At 46.0% G+C, this 21,962-nt stretch overlaps 6 protein-coding genes across 6 annotated transcripts; 3 read left to right on the top strand and 3 right to left on the bottom strand.

Annotated features, from left to right (window-relative positions):
* Window positions 1–454: 454 nt before the first annotated feature.
* Window positions 455–3,598, top strand: H6S33_005632 (uncharacterized protein; the record flags this gene model as incomplete). The annotated part of the gene is made up of 6 exons (XM_044836999.1): window positions 455–619; window positions 721–1,443; window positions 1,522–2,257; window positions 2,312–2,375; window positions 2,440–2,744; window positions 2,802–3,598. The coding sequence occupies 6 exons, from the start codon at window positions 455–457 to the stop codon at window positions 3,596–3,598; spliced, it is 2,790 nt and encodes a 929-aa protein (XP_044698941.1).
* Window positions 3,599–6,228: 2,630 nt separating this feature from the next.
* Window positions 6,229–8,544, bottom strand: H6S33_005631 (uncharacterized protein; the record flags this gene model as incomplete). Its single annotated transcript, XM_044836998.1, has 4 exons — window positions 6,229–7,324; window positions 7,386–7,630; window positions 7,819–7,869; window positions 7,996–8,544. 4 exons carry the CDS (start codon window positions 8,542–8,544, stop codon window positions 6,229–6,231), a joined length of 1,941 nt encoding a protein of 646 aa, XP_044698940.1.
* A 5,468-nt stretch (window positions 8,545–14,012) lies between these two features.
* Window positions 14,013–16,361, top strand: H6S33_005630 (uncharacterized protein; the record flags this gene model as incomplete). The annotated part of the gene is made up of 3 exons (XM_044836997.1): window positions 14,013–14,279; window positions 14,346–14,954; window positions 15,048–16,361. 3 exons carry the CDS (start codon window positions 14,013–14,015, stop codon window positions 16,359–16,361), a joined length of 2,190 nt encoding a protein of 729 aa, XP_044698939.1.
* A 493-nt stretch (window positions 16,362–16,854) lies between these two features.
* On the bottom strand, window positions 16,855–18,066 carry H6S33_005629 (uncharacterized protein; the record flags this gene model as incomplete). The annotated part of the gene is made up of 4 exons (XM_044836996.1): window positions 16,855–17,527; window positions 17,583–17,751; window positions 17,823–17,904; window positions 17,995–18,066. 4 exons carry the CDS (start codon window positions 18,064–18,066, stop codon window positions 16,855–16,857), a joined length of 996 nt encoding a protein of 331 aa, XP_044698938.1.
* Window positions 18,067–18,460: 394 nt separating this feature from the next.
* Window positions 18,461–20,101, top strand: H6S33_005628 (uncharacterized protein; the record flags this gene model as incomplete). The annotated part of the gene is made up of 3 exons (XM_044836995.1): window positions 18,461–19,124; window positions 19,176–19,453; window positions 19,517–20,101. 3 exons carry the CDS (start codon window positions 18,461–18,463, stop codon window positions 20,099–20,101), a joined length of 1,527 nt encoding a protein of 508 aa, XP_044698937.1.
* An 888-nt stretch (window positions 20,102–20,989) lies between these two features.
* H6S33_005627 (uncharacterized protein) lies at window positions 20,990–21,363 on the bottom strand (the record flags this gene model as incomplete). The annotated part of the gene is made up of 3 exons (XM_044836994.1): window positions 20,990–21,109; window positions 21,164–21,248; window positions 21,308–21,363. The coding sequence occupies 3 exons, from the start codon at window positions 21,361–21,363 to the stop codon at window positions 20,990–20,992; spliced, it is 261 nt and encodes an 86-aa protein (XP_044698936.1).
* Between the last annotated feature and the right edge of the window lie 599 nt (window positions 21,364–21,962).

Raw genomic sequence — 21,962 nt, 5'->3', positions numbered from 1 at the left:
CCCCCCCCCCCCCCCCCTTCTCCTGTCCCTACCCCCACACACGCACAGGCAAGATTAGCCCTTGTTCTTCTCATCTACCCACCCCTCTCATCTTCCGCAGTGTCTTCAACTAGCTCAAGTTTTGCTCACCACTATCAAAACATATCCAACGAAATAGGAAATCACCCATTATATACATATATGCTTAAATAAGATATCTCGAAAGGAATTACCCTCATTCAAATACTGGGTCCGAGTCCATTCTTCAGTTCTTTCATCGCCACATATAAAGAAAGAAAAAAGTGAAGAAAGTCAAAAGAAAGAAAAAAGAACTTTCTACAGAACTTGCATTCATCATCGTCTCTAGCGGGTATCCAGTTGAGTTTTCCACCACCACCAACCACCAACTTCTCATACTCGTGAATTGGTGCTTGTTGGATCCCACCCCCCACACATCCTCACGCATAGAAGGAACATGCCGCCCAAACGTCAGTCGTCCGCATCGTCTACAAACTCCACCGCAGCTGCCCCCGGCGCTGGATCATCTGGTGATTTCTACGCAGCAGATGAGTTCACGAGGACAGTAAAGAAGCGATTGGCAACCGCTACAAGAACAGGTCAAGCCTGCGACCGCTGCAAGGTGTGTGATGTTTACTTCTTTATTGAGCATCCTAACCTCACGATTCGATGGCGGGAGGTCAAGCCCCGGGAATTGCCGTGACTGATGTTATCAATTCGTAGGTCCGCAAAATACGATGTGACGGATTACCAGGAGGATGTTCGCCATGCATGCAGAATCGTACTGAGTGCAAAACCACGGATCGAATTTCCCAAAAGGCTGTACCGCGGGGTTATCTAGAAGCTTTGGAAGCTAAATGTGCGCTACTTGAGCAAAAGAATAAGGACATGGAGAATACGCTGGCGAGGATGGGAATGGAAAATAGGAATAACGGTTATCAACCTCGAAATAATAACCCAAATTCGGACTGGGCTTTAAATGGAAGTCGGCCTGTGGTCAATGACCGATGGGGGAACAGTCGAAAAGACTTTCAGGCAACGCCCACGGCCTATTCTTCCCCCAGCACTGGATGCTGCACTGCTACAACGAACGATAGGCTCTGCAATTCTATAAGGACAGCAAGTTTTCGACCAGGAAGCACTAGCTCACACTACCTTGGAATATCTTCTGGGTCTTCGTACCTGAGCTCTATTAAAGCATCTGCCCTATCGCTTCTTGGTATCGACATTGATCTATCAGATTTAGACCCCAACGAGCCGAATCATCCTTCGAATGCCAATGATGAAACGTTTAGCAGCTGTCTATCAACTATCTTCAATGTCAATCCAAATGTTCCCAAGGTCGAATTGCCTCCTAAGGAAAAGGCATACGAATATGTGAATTGGTTCTTTGCAGTCTCTCATCCTTATCTTCCTATTCTCCACCAACCAACATTTATGAAAATGGTAATATCTCAGCTCTTCCTACCATGAATGAGTTGATTTGCGATGGGCCGTGGTACTGACAGACAACCGGTTTCACAGCTAGAAAGAATATATACAGACAAGACTTACGAACCTAGCCCTGCTCAGATTGTAATGGTTCACATGATTTTTGCAATTGTGGATTTCCAAAACGCATCACAGGACCGCATGGTCAATCGCGGCCACAATACAACGTTATCAACCGAAACAATGCAACGTTCACGAATGCACTATCATTACGCGCTTTCCTTTTTTTACGGACTCTTGAACACCTCCGGCCTGGAGGATCTTCAAGCCATTGGCTTGATTTTACAGCACATTAGGGGGTTTCCGAAGCCTGGTGGAAGCTGGCTTCTATCCCGAATTGCTATCTCCATGTGTTTCGAGCTTGGTCTCCACCGTTCACCCAAGAAGTGGGCATACTCAGGATCGACAAATCCAATTGATATAGAGCTCCGGAAGCGTGTGTTTTGGTCTATCCTCACACTGGAGGTCTCATTGAGCGCTAGACTAGGCAGGCCAATGAGTATCAGGGAAACCGATTTTGATGTGGAATATCCAGAGAGGCTTGATGACGAGTTTATCACAGAAACCGGATATCTCAAGCGCGAGGGCGGCAATGAAGACTGTGCATTTGATGTTTCTATTGAAATGTTCAAGTTCACATCTCTTTATATCGAGATGCTTGGTACACTATATGCGCCTGCGAGACCTTCAAGAGAGAAATATGTTTCTTTGGTTGAAGAGCTTGAAGGAAAGCTTCTAAAATGGAAAGAACAAGCCCCCAAAAGCTTGAGTAAGTTTTCTTATTGGTGCACTTTTCGATACTATTGACACTGACGCATTGAAGGCCTTGATTCCCCAAAGCCGGAGAAGCGCTTCCAGGCAGCCCATCTACATTCATGGTTTCATGAGTAAGTCCTCCAATCGGAAAATTCCTACTACTTAAAAGAAGTACCTATTATTAACTTGGCGCAGATGCCGAGTTCTTATGCGTCATCCCTCATTGAGCCTTTCGCCATCCCCATCGTTTACCAATGACTGTATTCGTATTTGTGTTGATTCGTCCCGACAAATCCTGCATCAAACCGACGAGCTGCGCAAGGGTAGCCACTACCTTGACACTACATGGTCTGGTGCTACCATACAGTTATTGGCAACATTGACAATTTTGTTTTCTGTATGGGAGAAGAGGGATACTGTAACTCCAGATGAAGTTGTCCAAGTCAAAACCGATATGGATCTTTGCATGGACATTATGGGTGATGTCGGAAGTTTGCTTGGTAGGACAGCCACTCTACAAATCTATGATGATGCATAATGCTAAAGAATTATACTAGGTTCGCCGAACAAGCTTAGAGAAGTTGTGCAAGTCTTGACGCACGGTACAATGGAGCTCCTTAATCGAAAGAGGGGTGAACAGGATCAGCGGACACAGCCAGCTTCACGCGGTAGCCACAATTCTCCATATCCACCATTCACTGCCGGTCCTACCCCTCCAGGATTTGTTCCATCATCTACCGGCGCATCAAAGATGCCTCCAACTTCACATATTACATCCGATCAATATCCTGCGGTTTACAACGCAGTTCATGACCTTCGGGGGGGGCATATCCCTATATTTACTGATGCCGCGAATATGGGGTCACTGCCGGAAGACCAAAGTTTTGGTCATGTCACTACAATGGGACCAGCCCCATATAATGGCTTCACTCAACCCCCGGTTACTTTTGCATCAACGACTGAGCCCCCGACTGCGTCTGCCTTTGGTTGGTGGTCCGGCAACGAGTCATGGCGGGAATACGCACAATGCATAAGTACAATGGCCGGAGAGTTGGATCCAACGGAGACATATTCAGCTTCAGCGCTCATTGCTTTAGGTCGGGACTGCGATAACGGCAGCATATTGCGTCCTGACGCAAGTTCACATAATGGGGCGCCCAGTACTAGCGGTATCAGTCTGGGCACAGTTAACGCGACAGGCAGCCCAGGTGCATCAATCTCCACATCACGTAACCCTTATCCCCCACAAGAAGCCACCAGTGCTTCTTGGCCGATACTAGCCGGGAGCTATGGATATGCAGACAGCTCAGCCCTGAGGGGAGTCGGTGGTGATACCGGGAACAATGGGTCCTAATTCTTGGTATATTTGCTTTTTCTTACTTAGGGGGTTTTCTTATTTTCCCATTCGGTTGCTTTTTATTCCGTTTTTCTTTTTCTTTTCTTCTCTCCATCCGTCGTGCCTCACATGTCACCTTAATTCTAAAGTCATGCTTGAGCACCACCGCTAGCCACCGTGGTGAGGTTTTACCGACCTTGGGACTCTGTCATAATAGGGCGGTATTACCTACATTGAGCACCAGAGTGGAGTTGTTTTATGTTTATGGCTCACACACACCACATAAAAGCTTTCTTTCGGGCGGGTCTCCAATTTTTCACTTCTCTTTTCGGCAGATTTTTCTGCTTCTTCCATTCGAAAAAAAAACACATACGCCTCTTCAATTTTATTTATTTTTGCTCTTTCCTGCAATGGTTATTTTATTTTTTATTTTTTATTTCATATTCATTTCACTGTAACTATTGGAACACTGTATGTATGCACCCACCATCTTCTTTCGGGGTCTCTATTATTTTTCCTTCTTACATTTCTTTTGTTCTTATTTCCTTGCGTCGAACTTGTAAAGAAAGATTGATTGAACGAGCATGTCCTAGAGCTGAAACTGAAGAAAGAGGAGGAAAGTGTATGAGAAATGGTGCCACATATCATGTTTTTTTAAACCGCGGAATAAGAAATTTCAACGGTATAACTCTACTATCACCTTACAAGCACAGAGCTGTGTGTAACGCAGCAGCAGCAGCAGCAGCACGTTGACGTAAACCAATGCGACAAAGCAAAACAAGGCACTGCTAACCTGGGCCAAAGTAACACAGTGTGTTGGGAATAATGAATCAGTTCCAAGGACATAAAAGAGTCGGTCACATGCGATGCCAGAGGTGTGAATAAGGTTGCAGGTCGAGGAGGACCGAGTCGGGATTTGGCAGATAAGCTTTTTCAGGCGCGGAGCTGACCCATCATCCCTCTTTCCGGATTGGGATTGGAGGTGGGAGGGGGAGGGGCGGTGAGAGAGGTCGAGGAGTAAGAAGAAGAAGAAGAAGAAGGGGGGATGGAGGGCGGGAGGGAGGGATGGAAGATCTGCCTGGGAGCTACTGTAGCTAGTAGTTGACCCACGATACTTGCCATGCTTACTCTACACTCACGGTTGTTTCAAAACATAATGCTACTTCACATACATAACAACCATTGTACAAGATGTACATATGTATGCCAGTACGCGTCTCTTTCTCTCGTGAAATATATAATAGAAACATATAGCAACGTACAATAAATAAGTCGTTAATGCAAATACGGGTTGCGCGGCCTTTTTTTTTTATTTTTTTCCTTTTACAACTAGACCTGCGCCCCCCTCCCACCTTGAACCTCCCCTTTCATCCCATCCGAGCCATCATGATATTATCATTATGCGTCGTAGCACGGCCGGCATGATAATAATGGGGTCCAATTTGCAATGACCAGATAATGGGGTGGTGGTGGTGGTGGTGGTGGTGGTGGCGGGTACCTACTTGTGGGAAGGAATCCCAATTCATTTCCTTTTTCACGGTATTTCCTTTTTCTCGTCCTTTCATTGAGAGGTTTGGGTTAGGTTGGTCGAGATGCAGCTGCTACCTACATAAAGTAGGATCCGACGCATGTAGGTCTCGAGATGGGCGCGGTGCGGTCAAGCCGATAGTTTTGCACCCGGTACAACCGGAGGCGTTAGGCTAGGGCTGGAGTTCAGTATGGGATGCCCGCCCGCCCCCCACCCACTCTTCCACCCATCCAGCCTACCCGGAGAGAGCTGTTGTGATCTGTGGGATCGAGGGTAGATCCCAATTTCAAAACCTGTACGCGGGGATACAGGGAAAGTTGATAGGGCGAGGATCTTGGTGTGATTGCGTATGCATCACTTGGATATGTGCTCTCGGGGGTCTGTTGATAGGAGAGGTTCATCTCTGTGAATCCTTGTCGCTGGGACACAAGTCTATTTAACCGTGTCCGCTGGTGGCTTCATTTATTATTTAGACTTCGGGGTACAAAAATGGCCGTTTACAGTACTTGTCCCACATGCGGTGGCACTGGAAGAGTAATCTATCTGTATCAACCCTTGTTGTTTGAGACAATTTTCATAACCTTATTCATTATTGCCAAGACTTGACGATTGACCAGTAGGTAGATGGTATAATACTCGCTATCAACGCTTGTTTACAATAAAAACAAGAAAAACAAGAACAGCCTGGTTCAAAGAATGCAAATGTACGGTGAAATATCACAAGACGCTCAATGTGCACACAAAACAGACCGGAGATCATGGTACTTGAAACAAACATGGAAAAAGCAAATAAAAGAACAGAGCAGACTAAAACCGGTACCAAACAGCCAAAGTTCATTTCAAAGTAAATTCAAACCAAAAACAACCGATGTGTAAGATGATGCTGCGTAAAACTAAAAAAACAATCCAAACCGGGTATGAAATGAAATTAATGAAAATAACCAAGCAATTGCTATCCCTCAGCCTTTCCAAATTCCAAGGGTCATGAAATGCCACATCAAAATCCACCCCACTCGTTCCTTTTCTTTCTCGCTTGCTGAAAAATTGACAACAAGTTTATTCAAAAGCAGAGAGTTCTATAAAGTGTACTCCCAACAGTGCATATCTATGCTGCCATCATTTATGCCTGGACTGTTCCGTCCTTCTTTCTTCTACCCAAGAGTGTAGCATTATCTAGACTCAATTCAAATCCGCCAGGTTTCCTCTTCGTAGATCTAGCATGTCCGCCAGTGTTGGTCTTCGGCGTGGTGGGGGACATTGGAGCTGTCGCTCCGACGCCCCGAGCAGCAGCAATGGCCCCAGCATACGTGCTTCCGGAGTTCAAATTGGTCTTCTTCAATGTTGCCTCCATCCCCGCAACATCATCGGCCTCATTATCCTTGGGGATCTTAACAGATTCTGGAATGTCTTCTTCTTCGGAGTCGAATTCGTCTTCCTCGTTCAAAGGCTGAGCACCTCTGTATCCTTGCTTCCAGTTCTTGCGACGTTTGCCTTCCTCCTCCATACGATGAACTGCGTACCCGACGTCGAATACCTCTCTCAAACTGACAACACCAGGAGACCTAAAATCCATCCGTTTGTTGGCTCCGGGCATGCTGGGATCAGGGGTGAAGTCGGGCTCGATAGCCATCGGTGTAAACTGCATGTTCTGTTTGTGAATTGCAGGAGTGGCTAAAGGAGGTGCGTCCAATGCAGCCACGGTAGCCTCGTTTGTGTTCTTAATCCACGGGTGATTCATGAACTCCACGATAGTGTATCTCTTCACAGGATCGACAGTCAAAAGGTGCGAAACCAGGTCCTGGGCTGATTTCGAAATATCATCCCACCATGGGGAGAGGAAAGTATATTGTCCCTTCGCAACCTTTTCCGTAAGGACTGATATACTTTCGTCGTAGAAGGGCGGGAATCCACACAACAAAGTGTAAAGAACACACCCCAGAGCCCACATATCAACACTCTTGGAGTAACGTTCATCTTTGACGATCTCTGGTGCTGTATATCCCACCGTACCGCAGGGAGTCATCGTTTGAGTATCCCACACGACCTTGGATAGCCCAAAGTCGGCGACCTTTATCCGCCCGATGCCGCCACCGCCTACTCCAGGAATAAACTCGCCTTCGTCTTCTTTATCTTCATCTTCTGGTGATCGACTTTTAGGGCTCTTTGTTGGAATGAACGGAATGGGTTCAAAAAGGAGGTTTTCTGGTTTGATATCCCTTGCAAAAGTGTTGACATTAGTCAATGATTGAATTGCAGAATTTAAAAAAGGGTTATTACCTGTGTACTACTCCCTTTTCCTCGTGGAGATATCTTAAAGCCTCCGCAACTTGTACAATGACATGTCTACTAAGATCCTCTGAGAAGTATGTAAGGCGCACTATTTGGTGAAATAACTCTCCTCCAGGACAGAGCTCTAATATAAGATAGTAATAACTTCGAGATTCTGAGAATGAGATCAAAGAGACGATGTTTTCATGATTAAGGCCCCGCATTATTTGGACCTCTTTCAGAATGTTTGCTCGCTATATAGATGTTAGTTTGCTATCCAAGATACGGTCTGAATTCTTGATTTGTAGTAAGCTTTGAAGAAATATGAAATGTAAATCCCCAAGGAAAGAAAGAAAACAAAAGCATAATTTTTCCCAAAGAACAGTGGAGGTAATGGGCAAGTGATATTTGATAGAAGGTGTTTAAGGAATATATATCGCACCTCAACTGTTTTCGGTATTTTCTTGAAATCCGGATGAAGGTGATCATTACCCTACGAAAAAAATTCCCAAAAGAAGTTGGCTAAAAGGTTCCCGGAAACTCCGTTTGGAGATATTTGGACCGGCTTGAAGCAAGGAAATAAATTTGAGAACAACAAAAGAAAGCATTATCCACATACCTGAGCCGCATTGAGTTCATATTTTCGGACGACTTTGATGGCAACTTGATCGTACTCTCCAGTACTATCTCTCGCGCGGTAGACATTGCTGAATGCCCCATCACCCATTTTTTCCAGCAACATCCATCGTTCGAGGCCAGGATATTTTGGTAACCGTTCTCGAGTCTCCCTTTCCTCGGCGACGATTCGCGCAAGTACATTCTCATCATAATTCTTTCCTCCTTGTCCACCAATACCACCAGCGGATACTCCCACACCGATTTGAGAGGGCACTACACCAGGATCGTCGACCGGGAGCTTCTGATGAGCTGCTGTAGCGTTGGCTGCAGCATTGGCAGCCTGAGCGGCTACATTGCGGTTGCCATCAGGAGCTACTGAGAAGTCTTGTTTCTGTTGATACTTCTTTTGGTGTTCGGCCTTTGCGTGGATTGGGTCTGAATGTGCATGGTTTTGTGGAGCCGGCGCTGATTGAGGTGAGCTATCTTGGTTATTTCGCGCCTGCTTTCCATGGCGGATGAAGTTTTTCAAATTCTGAAATTGCGCAGCCATCAGTAAGGTATTCCGTTCAAATTGGTTATTCGATCGAATAGTTTATAACTGAGGGGCCAAAGATGGAGAGTACGGAAATATCAACAGATGGATTTTCCAAAAAAATATGATGGAGCAAACAATAGGGAATCAACCGAATTAATCGATCGGAATACAACAGAGCTTGGACAGTGGTAATGAGGGGAACTAAGAGGCGGAGTCTTGGGTTGAGTTGGAGGTCAAACAAGGACGGACGAGGCGTTGCATGCAGCAAGCACAAGCACGATGACATGCCCCTCCCTCGCCCCACAAACGTCGTCATTCTCTCCGGCAGGGAAAATAGGATAGGTCAAGGGCCAACTTCCAGCCTCGAAAAATCCCACGTCGCCTTATGATATCGAGAGGAATAGAAAGTGAACGGGTGTGGGAATAACAGAAAAGCATCAGACAGATCCTGTCGTATGCAGGTATTGCTTACCTCTATCACAGGCATGACAGGTTGAAAGGGCCGGGGGGGGGGGGGGGGTGTTTCTTGAAAAGTTGGACCGGTGAAGCTTGTATGTAGGTTGTCAATGTCCTAGGTGCGGGGGGTGAGTGTATATTAAGTCCAACGGTGATGGCTGGTTAATAAATTTGACTGAATGAGAAATGACAATTAAAAGAACAAGAGTATGGGGGAGAGAGGATATGATAAAAAGGATTGCGCGGTGAAGATGATAAAGGACAGAGCTAGAGGCAAAGGCTTTCGGCAGCCGGATGGAGGGGTTTCGTCACTCGGATTGTCACTCGGCGGTTTGGTTTGCTTTTGTTGGAGGAGGCTAAGGGTTCAATCAAGACCAAAAACCCACCTAACTTCATCTCCTGCCCTATCAAATACTTAAGTACCGGTACATAGACGCGTTTACTACATGTAGTTATGCACTTTGAGGTTGATTCTCTAACTAGATGTATCTACCTGGCGAGTGTTGCGCTGGTGTCTTGCTACTACAATATTAATGCTGGGAATCCCAGCCAGAATCAGCATCATCATCGCCACAAGCAGCCGATAGGTGAGAGAGAGAAATGTTTACCAAGCATTCTCCAGAAAGACAAGAAGAGACAGGGTCTTATCCTAAGAGTGATGAGTCGATCCAGTGTTCTTTGTCCAAAGAGGCCCAAGATCGGTGTCCCGGCCGCCTGGCTCAGCCTTTGTGGAGTTCTCTCTGCACGCGGCGGGGTCTCATGATGCACGATGACGACGAAGGTTGATACGGCAGGCTCCCCTGCAAGAGGAGTTTGATACAACAACGTCATGCCTTGATTTGGTCTCTCTTGGCTCACTCTCTTGACCGTCATCTCATCGATACAATTTTGGAAATAATCTTGTTTCTATAGCGCTGGCCTGCGCAACAAATCCATTTTTATTGCAGTGACTTGCTCAGTGCACAATGCAATATCGTACTTTCCTGTGTAGGTAATACACTCTCGGGGCATACATACTGCAACTGCTTTCCCCGCCTGAATTCCAAGGGTATGAGGTGGATAGGTGGATAGGTGAAAAGGCATCAACATCAGGAACAGAAAACGAAAAGGCATCAGTCTCCCCTAGCCACCGTCATCATAGTGGAACTCCGTGCTTTAAATCGCCAATAGAGTGTGATATCTATCCCCGCACCCGCCCCGCGAGCCTTGTGCATGCACGTGGTGGATCTCTACCTACCACAGAGCCGCATGTGGGGTGTGGAATTTACCAAGCTGCCGTCCCTTGCGGGTACCTGACAAGAAAACAAAAGTGAACACGTATTTAGCTAATCGATATCTAGCGATGTATGACTCCTACGATTCAATTATTAGGATCACATGATTTGTCCTACACTTCAAACTCAAATACAGGGAAGAACCCATGCGATTGATGCTAATATTTAGTACTTATAGGCCTGGTTGATTGATGGGAACACCTACAACACTAACGAGGCATTGGGTTATCCTGTATCATGTAGCTGGTGGTAGTGCCAGCGGCAGAGGACTAGCTCGCCTATTATTTACAGATGAGCATCAACACAAAGCAACTTTATTAAAAGGCGTTTCAGTCAACTACCCACGTTTCAGAGCCCAAAGACTACATGTAAGCTGCCATTCCCCACCATGTGCGCCAAAATCAATTGACAGACATTTCTCAACCTTGGATATCAGCGCGACTGAGGCAGGCTTTTGTCGGCTAGCTGGCGCTGATCTTGATATCAAACCGAACTCCGGATCAAGATGGTATGGTTCAATATATATCTAAAGTAATAATCTATGTGCTAACATCTAGATATTTTGATACCTGTAGCCTGATAAGTACCAAGATGAGATCAACTGCAGGAAGTGCAATAATAACAAGGCATTATCTATCGATATATCTAACGAGGGTTTTTTTTTGAGGCACGAAACATCACTTTGTTTGGTTACCCAGGCTACGAGTGCATATCTTTCCCGCAAGAACTAAAACAAACTGGAATATCAAGCAATAGGCCTGTGTGTTATACATGTATGCAGTCGAATCAAAATCCAGTAGATCGTACTTTAGTTAGCTGTCAGAATGCAGATCATTAGCGGAGTATTGGTGGGTGTCGAATCCATTGTACAGTATCCGGTAGAATTATTGCGAAAGTCAGAACTAAAAGGGTGGGTTTCTTGGCCCGTGCTCACTGCAAAAATTCCTTTGAGGGCCAATGGGACTATCGGGTCACGGAAAACCCACTTTCGCATTAATTCTACCAGAATCTGTATGCTCCCAAGATCGAGAGAACCAGAACTCGCAAGTTTAAGTCGCCGAAATACTATTTAAAAAGTCGTTTACTACGGCTCTGTGATGCGAGTCACAATTCTATATCCTACATACCGCACATTTTTCATATACTCGACTGTAGTAGAAAATCGTTTCCTCAACCGGCCAGTTTTCACTATGTACTCATCTAAGACTGCTAGAGCCTGGGTAAATAAATATCTGTTGAGCAATGATCCTCTTTCTCAAAGTAAAGCTGCCCCAGCCAAGTTTTTCTTACGCGGATGCGGGACCATTTAAATTCCGTGATGCTTGCTCGTCTGTGGGCGTGTACAACGTTGCCAGCCTTTGCCAATAGACAAAGGCAAACCAGCGTTCCCAGCTGCGCATGAAAAGCTATGTAGGAGCCTGCTCTATTCACTCAAGTAAACCCGTGTCAGATTAAACCCAGGAACTTATGGTAGACAGCCTTAAAACCGAACACTACAGTACCGTACATAAGTCTAAGGCTTTGTTCAGGATTGGGGCTACTGCACTGTACCACATTCGATAAATCTACTTTACATGTAGCTGAACTACATGTAGTTAGGCCGGTAGCTACCACATGTAGCTACTCCAGAGTAGTAGGGACCCTGTAGCTACACTACCGCAAAGTATAAATTTGCAGGGGCGGCCTTGAGGGTTAAAAGTCTCCCAGGGTCCAATGACAAATCACCAACCAGATCCTTCATCTCGATGATAGAGCGTGAGATAAAATTATTGTAGAAGCATGGGAAGAGTTCTATTGGCCGAGTCAGCCACCTAAACCCTGTTTTTAGACCCCTGTTTCTACAATAATTCTACCTCTCGCTATATCGTCCTTTCGCCACTGAACTGTATCGTCATTGGCCACGAATTTTTTCCCAAGCATCATGCTCCTGCGCTGTGCTTGAAGGATTTGTGTTGATTGGCATGGATTCGGCTCATGCTTTTGGGTGTTGAAAACCCCACCTCTGTCACCACAGAAGCTGCTCTCATTCGCGTGTCTACCATATGCACCCACTATTTTAAAACCCGAGCTATCTACTTTTGAGATATCTATGGGCATACCCCTACAATATTATGACTACTGGCAAGAATGGAGCTTGGGGGCTGCTCCAGCTGTTTCCATCGTGATCCAATGCACACCAATTATATGCGATTGTGTGTGATAACAGCACTCATCCCCATCCACTGGCCTATATTTTCAAACCACCTGCAGAAGTTTCACTTGACGGTTGGACTCGGCTCCCATGATCCCTTCGGCTGGAGCTTCGACATACCATAAAGACCAGGCTTATTCCCCAAATCATAACAGGGAAAGGTAGTTTTTCAACCAATCAGAGCAACAAGAATGAGTGACCTGGTATACCGTACGCTACATGTATGTACATGATGTAGTCAACCATCGCCAGCAGAGAACCGCAGTGCAACTTTGGTATGGTTATACAGTGTTTATGAACTGGTTCGAGGTACTACGGTACTTTAAAGTGCCTATATCATCATTATATCTGTGTCGGAATGAGGCAGACAGCATGGTCCAACTTTGATAGCCTAGATATCATGATGGATTACTGTAATCCTAGCATGTAGGTACTTGCGCAATTACCTGCCTATCAACAAATACCTATTCGGAGATTCCTCCCAACGATTGATAGAGAATCACCTTCGGGTTCATTCCCGTACCGATGCTGCTGATCTCGTACTCTCAACCACATACGGGCATGTAAACGTGGGTCGCCTTCCACACGACGCTGAAGGCCCATTATTAACTGGAGAAACATCCATTTTCCCTGCTTTTGCTGTACCTACTGCGCTACGCTACGCTACCTGTAATAATATAGCTTCACAACAATTTTTTTGCTTCAACGTTTCAATTTTACTCCACCACCGTATCTCCAAACATCTCGCTTTGCCCTGCAGGAGGACTGGAATACATTATCAGTTGACGCCCTGCTTCACCGAGAAAAGCTGTCGTCTGCTCTAACAAGAGGGAGCGCCTAGAGATCCTATCGCAAAGACCTGTTTCTAGTAACACGACGCAACACGACACAGCGCAACGCAACGCAAGGGGGATTCAGGAGAGAAAACAAGAGCTGAAAGAACAATTTTTGTTTAGAAGTTACCTGTTTGAAGGGAGAAAAGAAGAGAAGGAAAATCAGCAACAACCTTACGGTCGATTACTTGTACCTACATCTGTACAGCATAAATCACAGGCATACTGTACGCAGGTGTATCCTAGACTTCCGTAGGCACTTTACCCAACTACAGGTTTTGCGGTTCAGCCCCCCCCAAAGCAACAACAGCAACAGTCCTACACGCCTTGTCCTGCAAAGAAGAGAAAAGAAGCAAAACAAAATCCAGGGTTTCCTCGCCCTCGGCATAAAAAATTCATAAAAGCTAAACCCGGGGTTTCCTTCCCATTTTGCCGGCCGAGGAAGTCACAGTACTACTGATAGGCCGGGATTCAGAGAGAGAGAGAAAGAGCTTCTGCAGTGCATTGCGCTGGATCGCCCTGTGTTTCTTTTCGGGGCTCGCCGTTCTTCTATTTTGGGGACACGATTATTCAATCAATCCTCAGCTTCTCCTCCAGCTTTTCCTCTTTTCCCATTCTTTTCTGTGGGCAGGCTTGTTTGTCATTCTGTTCTGTTCTTTCCCGGTAGAGACGTAGTACCTGGACTCGGCTGTCACACTTATTATTATCAGTTTGGCTTTCTACCCCGCCATGTCGCTCTCAGCAGCTCCCCGATCAACTACAACAACAACAAAAACAACAACAACTTCGGCGGACCCAGCTTCGCCTCCAAACATCACCCCGCACCGAAGGCTTTCGCGTAAAAGAATCCCTTCACCTCCTCGTAATGTCACCGATTTTGCTGCCTTTGAGAGCTCCCGTGTGCCACAGCTTTCGCTACACACTTACCCGAGCACAAGCTCATTAGCTGACCTCTATGCTTCTCATGGACGAATGACACCAAGTAGACGCTCTCCAGTTGGTTCACGATGTTCCTCACGTGGTGGTGCCAAAATTGGTTTTGACAGCGGGGATGAATTGCAGATTCTCACTGCCGTTATTCCGGCTTCGCAAGCCAATATCAATCTCCCACCAACACCACCATCAGGAAGTGGGGGGGAAGGTGATGACGATGAGGGTGGCGTGCCACTGTCTCTTGATTTCGATGGAGTCTTTGGGACGTCCCCAAGGAATCGTAGGGTATTGAGAAGAGTCAAGGCCAACATTCATGAGGTCTCCCCATCACAGTCCGGTTCAGCCCCCATGTCAGCTGCGTCTGATTCTACCACCACTCTAAGCTCGCCGCCAACACCGCCGAAGGAACAAGCCATAATGGCTTTGCACCATCCTAGACCTCTATCAAAGAGTCCGAAGAGCGCCTATTTCCAAGATAGTTTACTTGTAGCTACACAAATGCAACAAGCCATGGAAAGTGGTATAGATGCATACCATCGTGGAGTTGGTGTGAGTGGAGATTATCACACTGTGGATCAACCTGATCCGCGCTTTGAAAGTGATGAAAGGGACGAGGAGCCATTTGAGGTTAGGAGGGCAGAATCAATCAAAGTTACTAAGGCAGAATCAATCAAGGTCAGAAAAGTCGAGGAGCTGGAGATGAAGAGGGCAGAGGAAATCGAGGCTGGGGCTGGAAAGGTGGAGGAGCCCGAGACTGGCAGGATATATGTGCAACTTGAACCAAACATGTCAGAGCAGCTTGATGCTGATAGAGATAATGCACCGGTTCAGGTCAGCACAACGCCGGATTCAATTGAGCCCAGCAAAATCGAAAAGGAAGAACCATCACAGCAACCATCCAGTCATAGCCGTAGCTTGGAGCCCGGAGAGCAACTACGGTTGACAGTATCGACACCCATGCTAGAGGCCGTTGTCTTTTCTGAATCAGAATTCGATACAGCTACGGAAGGAGATGAGGATGACGATTATGCATATGGTGGATCAGATGCAGGAACTATAGTTATAAAGCTCCAAACAACTGTCCAGGAACAGAAATTGCGGGAAGAGGAGGAAGTTAGAAGACAAGAGGATGCTACCAAAAGACAAGAGGCAGAGGAGGCCAACCGCCGAAAAGAGGAAGCCAACAGGCTAGAAGAAATTGCTAGACAGGAGGAGCTTGCTAGACAAGAGGCGGAAAACAATGCGGATGAAAGTGAAGACGAAGAGCTAGCTCAGCATCCGATCATTGGCAAAGAAGGACGGAAGCCTACACCCTGGCCAACCCCCCGGGTCAATTCCTATGCGTCATCTTTAGACATAGATAGAAGAGCTGAAACGGGCTCCCCGCTTAGTGAGGACGGGGATCTGGAGTTTCACGATGCTCTATCATCTCCTCTTGCTTCTCCTATAATCACTCCTCGTGAAGAGGAACTGGCACTGCCAAATCTGACACCCCAGGTCACACCTAAAAAAAAGAGTGAATTCGTGATCTCGTTTGGTCCCACACCAACACGCTCCAACCCTGGGGATCCATCACCATCGACCAACTCAGTACTTCCGCAACCCCCCCAGAATCCACCTCCACCTGGACCGCCGGTATTAAATATCATTCCTGCAACCCCCATGCCACTCATGTCGCCTAGTGCCATGCAGGAGAAGCAGCTAGGCCACTCATTGCCGCTTCTGGAGCGAAGATCAACAGAAATTCCTACAGTCATCACTACCTCACCGACTCTTCCTCTTGCGGCCCCGCTTGTACCACCAAGACTTAAGAAAGCTCAACGTCCATCGCTACTTTCCCAGCCCAAACGTATGCGGGAATCCAAATTGCACCCATGGTGGCGCCCTCGACTTGAGAATGGTGAGGATGAAGGATTGTCTCGATCATTCACTACGCAAACACAGGCTTCTGAGTACTCGGTTTCCAACAGTGGTGTGCCCGGGAAGCCTGATGGGAAACGTGGGGGAAGAGTTACGAAGAAGATTAAGGGAACAAAATTTCAAATTGAATTTATTGGCCTAGGGACTCTGAGGGAAAAGGTTAAAGTTGCTGGAGAGAAAACCAGTGGGTTGGGGAGAAGAATGTCCTTGAGGAAAAAGGCGTAGTATTTATATCCGATTTTGATGCTTGTTATGAGGATGATGATGATTTGATATATGATATGATGCTTGATACGATACGATGTGATGCGATATTGATGTAGTTTTTCCATGTTTTTTTTTCCTTTGTCCCTTTTTGAACCTAGCATGGAAAACTGATTTAGCGACTCGATTTTGGAACCGGGAATTGGTAGTTTGTATTGGCGAGTTCAGTGTTGTTTGGGAAGGAGTTTTTTTGCTGTTGATATATCTCCCCAGCTAATTTCCTTCATTTTTCTTCATTTCTGTTACCTGCCGAGTTTGCTGGTCACTCGTAAAGTTTATTATGTTTAGTCTTGCTAGCTTACCTATCAAGTTATGCCCATCACGGTTTTACGAATATCTTAATTACATATTCCAGTCATGAATGGTCGCAAAAATCAGAGGTTCATGCGATGAGTTGATATCGTGGATGTTATTGTACATTTGCGGGGAGGGAAAGGTCGTAATTTCATCCTATCTAATCCTCTTCCATAGCCTCAATCCTGTTCTCCGCCTTTGCCCCATCGGCAGAAAAACTGGCTTCTTTATCTACCATCTCCACAAGTACACTTACGATATTCTCCTCTATGCCTCTCTTCCCAAGTTCCTCCAAATGTTTCTTTGGATCTAGCTTTCCAACATATCGTGTCTTCAATTCGTCCTTGCTCAAGTCGTTTTCCTCTTTAACACGCTTCTCATAGGCTTCAGCAAGACCAACCATCTTCTCGAGACGCTCCTGGTTCTCTTTTGCCGAGGACTTGAAATCCTTCATTGTAAGCCCCTCAGTCCAAACGGTTTTGTGAAGGTTCATCAGCATGTTCTCCTCCAGATGAGTCTTTCGATAATTGATAGCGATAGAGTAGTAATGCCTGTTAAGACCGTGGATGAGAGCCTGAATTGACGGTTTATTAAGGTGTCCTAAGTTGGAAGTCGTCTGGCGGGGCTCCTGGCCAAGCATTAGGGACTGAGGGTTGATGAGCCGGAAGGCGTCGATGACGACTTTACCCTTGACAGACTGGATAGGGTCAATAACAACGGCGACGGCACGTGGGGTAAGTTGTTCAAAGGATTGTTGAGTGTTGATGTCGACACTGGATAGCCAACAGCCAAAACCGGGATGGGAATGGTACCAGCCAACGACTGTTTCTGGTCTAAATACCGAGTTTGAGTACCGTTCTCTAATATGTTGAGCTTCATCATTCTTACCTTCCAGTTTGTCTTAGCATATCCATCATCTTGGTCTGGAATACAGGGTCGACAGCTTCGACAGAAACACCGGTTCCGCTCTGTGGCATCGCAAACACATCCACCACACGAACGGTGTAATCGTCTACAAATTCCCCAAGCATGAGTCCCATGACTTCCATTGGCACACCTAGTAATCCATGATAGTCAGTATCGATCATTTCGTAAAATCATTTGCTTTATCAAGCTATGGAAACAAACCAGCTCGGCCATGTCTTAGCATCTTCAATAATGCTAGCGAGGAAATGTAGACGGTCTCGGAGTTATCAATCACCGGAGTATCCTGAGAGTATTGAAATTAAAATTAGTTTTATTATCATCAGGGAAAGTATGGAAGTATATCGGCTTATAGAATAGTGGAACTAGAACTTACCACTCCTGGAGGAGCACCGCCCATAGAACCCATTCCTTGAGCAGCTGCGAGTACGCGGTTTAATCTGTCCATGCAGAAGGTGTATTAACAGCGGTATGTGTGATAGTCTAGATCCGAGCGATGATACTGACGATGATATCTGGATGAATAACGTATTGGTGGCGATGATAGTATTCGCCCGGAGATGAAGGTAGAGAGAGATGGAGGGGTACGTCGTGCTGTTTCTCGGCAGAGAGCTTGAGTGAAGCGTTGACCTACTTTCCTCAGGGTAACGCAGATTCGCTTGCAGGGAGCATTTATCAGAACGCCCACATGCCATAAGGAGATACAAGAGAATCAAGCTCCCCCGCCTTTCTCCTTCACAAATCTGCACTCGTCTCTGACGGCATCGATATCGATATTTTAAAGCGGAGCTTTTCAATACTGTTCTTAGAATATCGCTTTTGTTTGACCAACTGTCCCAATAATGGCTCAGAAAGCAGATGACGATTATTTGAAGCTCTTCGAGGGCATCGAAGAGCAACCAGATACTACTACTACCAAACCATCAGCCGAGAATATTGCGACCCAGCAATCTGAACAAGATATACTTGCTGAGCTTGATTATCTCACTGCAGAACGTCCTAAGGCCGCAGTTTCTAGACCTCATACCCCCCGTCTCGCCCCTTCACCTAGCACAAAGAGCTTCGAACGCAGCAGGACCCCCGCTGGCAGGAACAGTGGGGAGGGCTACGGCTATGGCCTACCACCTAGTAGGAGAGATAGCGGAGATACTGGGATGAAAAAAGCTGAAAGAACTTCCCTAGATATTGTCTCTCCCGCCACCCCCAGTACCGGGAAAGAGGCAAGGCAGGCTACTGCATCTGGGAGTAACGCAGAAAGTAGTATTAGTGGAGGTACCGTCGATGCTACTTCTGCCACTTCTGCCACTGCTATTAATGCTGCTGCTGCTGGTGGTGGTGGTGGTGGCGGTGGTGCCAGTGGCGGATGGGGCTGGGGCTCAATTTGGTCAACGGCAACAGCAGCGGTCAAGACTGCCGAAGGAATGGTCAAAGAGATTCAGCAGTCGGAGGAAGGGAAAAAATGGGCTAGTCAGGTCAAGGGCAATGCTGAAGTATTGCGTGGTCTAGGTCCGTCAAAGCTAGGGTTGGATCAGATGAAGTAGCTAACTTGAAATTCAGCTGGAGACGTTCGCTCCCGCGCACTTCCCACATTCACCACACTTCTTCATACACTTGCTCCCCCGATTTCTTCTCATGAGCAACTCCGTATACATATTACTCATGACCTAGAGAACTACCCCTTCATTGACAATGTTGTGTATGGGGTATTTGATCGGGTCATGCAGCAAGTAGAAGGCGGTGATTTACTCGTTGTACAGCGAGGTGGGGGTTCTAAACCTCGCTCTTCACTGGACACAGCATTCAGCGGCGGCCCTTGGTGGAAGGGAATGGAAAAGGTACATTTCTGTGTTCCTTAATCACCTGTAATAACAAGTCATATCTGATCTCTTTCCTTTCAGAGAAACCTAAATGCCACTTTGGGCCTCGAGGAAGGTGTCAAGCTTGCTCGTGCAGCAACAGATTCATATTCCCAGGAATTTGCCTCAAAGTCTGATACCATTCCCGATATCCCGTCGAAAGATAACCCAACTCGAAAGTCGAACATCTTCCTTGCAATTCAGCCCACTGTTTATACGCAACAGCCCGTCGGAAACCTGGGGGTCTCAGATGACAAGGAAGAAAAAGAGCAAGTTATCGTATTTGCTATACATCTACATGACCCTGTAAATTCCCTATCATTTTCTACCGTCTCACAGGCACTCCCGGCCCAGTGGCTGGAGTGGCTGGACGCCCCTGCACCGAAAGACACCCAACCTGGCGATTGGGCACTTCCTGAGGTCATCCGTAACATGGTAGATATGGGGGGCATTGATCCTCGAGAATGGATAGTTGAGTGGGTGGAGGAGGCGGTCGGGCTAGCTGTAGGCGTTGTAGCACAGAAATACGTTGCCAAGAGGATGCGAGTAGGCGACTCAATTGGCGAACCGATAATCGAGAAAGAAGGAGGGGGAGGGGGGGAGGAGGCAAGAGCCATCGGATTATAACAGGCTCAACCCAGCTAGTAATTGAACAGTAAATATGCCCATACTTATCCCGGGAGCCGAGTTCAGGGAAGTTTCATAACCCGCTTTCTTTTTCGTTTTGTTCCTTTTGTCACGAAACTGGGGGAATGTCTCTCAGGTAGTGTCTCTCGTACTATCTTCCGCATATTCATTACCATCTTATCTGGCGGAGAGTTAAAGTAGTTTGTATCCCGACTGGTTTTCTTTAATCAGACGTAATTTGTGAAACACAACTTTATTATAATAAGTCTAGTTTTACTCTCTTTTTAAAGCATGTCATAGTGCCGCCTCTAAAAACTCTGATCACACTTGGGATAGAGCAGTAAATACATCCTCCACTGAAACCCAATGGAACTACTAAACATAAGAAAGAAAATAGCGACATAGTATGTCGAACAGGCCTTTTCGTCAGGCATTAGCCAAATCAAGGTTTCGAGGAGAAAAAAGGAATTTATTAGTTTCAATTATAACTATATTCAAGAGTACAGAAAATTTAAGGATACCTACATGTATTTACTATATGTATTATATCTATTAGTAGCTACCGATAAAGATGTAAGTACCCAAAGCTACATGTACATATAAACCACGCAGATGCACAATGTAATTTCTCAGGTTTCAGGATCTAGAACCTAGTAAAGAGAATTATAATGTCTACAAGTATTCCATCTTTCTCTCCCTCGGACAGGCATCCGAATTCTCACAGTACTAGTTTGTAGATCAAGAACAAAATACAAATCCATCAATTATACTTCTTACCCAAGTCGCTTTTAAACGCCGAGATACATTAAGAAGAGAAGAAGAGAAAGAAAAAAAAACCGAAAAAGGAAATAGAGAAAATAAGGAACTAAATCCTGAGATTATTTACCGCTATTTCTTTGCATCGGTTGCTTTTTTCTTGTCCTTTTTTCCACCTGCCAACAACTCTAGATGACCTGCTTTCTGCGCAAGATGGCGTTCAGTTCCTGCAGCAAGTTGTGCGCCCAATCTCTGCTCATCGTTAAGAATAAGAATGTGGGGAAAACTAGGGGAGGAGATAGTGACCTTATTAAGGTTGTTGGCCTTCACAAGGGAAGCACGTTTTGGTGCGATTTCTACTCGACCTTTTTTCATAATGCCAGCATTTGTTCTGTCAGAATATCAATTATCAGCAACAGAATAACGATAGGTGTTCAAGAGGCGTTAAACCTTTTTCCAGATTTGGCCGCGATGGGCTTTGACAACTTCTTTGTTCCTTGGGCCATTTTTGCGTTCCTGGATGTTGAGTGTCTTGGATCTTAAAAATTCAGTAGTGCAGTTGTGGAACTTATGGTGGTGTGAAGTATTTAGGTTACCCGGCTACTCGGGCCAGCAGTGACGCGCTCAACTGAGCTGTGCATAATACCAAATTTACTGGTGATAAATTTAGGACTACGAATCATTAGGGCCAGGTATACTTTTTTTAAGGAAATTATGTTTAAGTTGCTTAGTATGAGGATCTTAATAGCCAAATTAAAGGTTAACTATCAACGTCTGCACTGGCTTTTGTAGAACGATACCCGTCGTTCCACCAGCACATGGCGCATTTGCAGAGTTAACCAGAACGGGAACAACCCTTGCTCTCCTTATGATCTGGGGAGGTAACGTACTTACCTACTCTTACACATATCTGGTTCACCGTTCACATTCCCATCCTGTCGCAACACTTCTTCATCTTCTGCACTTTTGGTACGGATGACAGCCATGGGCTTTTAGGACCCACCTTGATATCCTTTCATCGGGCTCCATTCCGTAATCTCAAACTACTCTATTTTTCCCTAGTTTGTTCAGGACGTAAGTAAGGTTTATTTTTTTCTGTTGGCCT

Source organism: Morchella sextelata (assembly GCF_020137385.1).
Source record: "Morchella sextelata strain SCLS chromosome Unknown scls_2, whole genome shotgun sequence".
NCBI classification, from domain to species: domain Eukaryota; kingdom Fungi; phylum Ascomycota; class Pezizomycetes; order Pezizales; family Morchellaceae; genus Morchella; species Morchella sextelata.
This window is presented reverse-complemented; position numbering and strand designations above follow the sequence as displayed.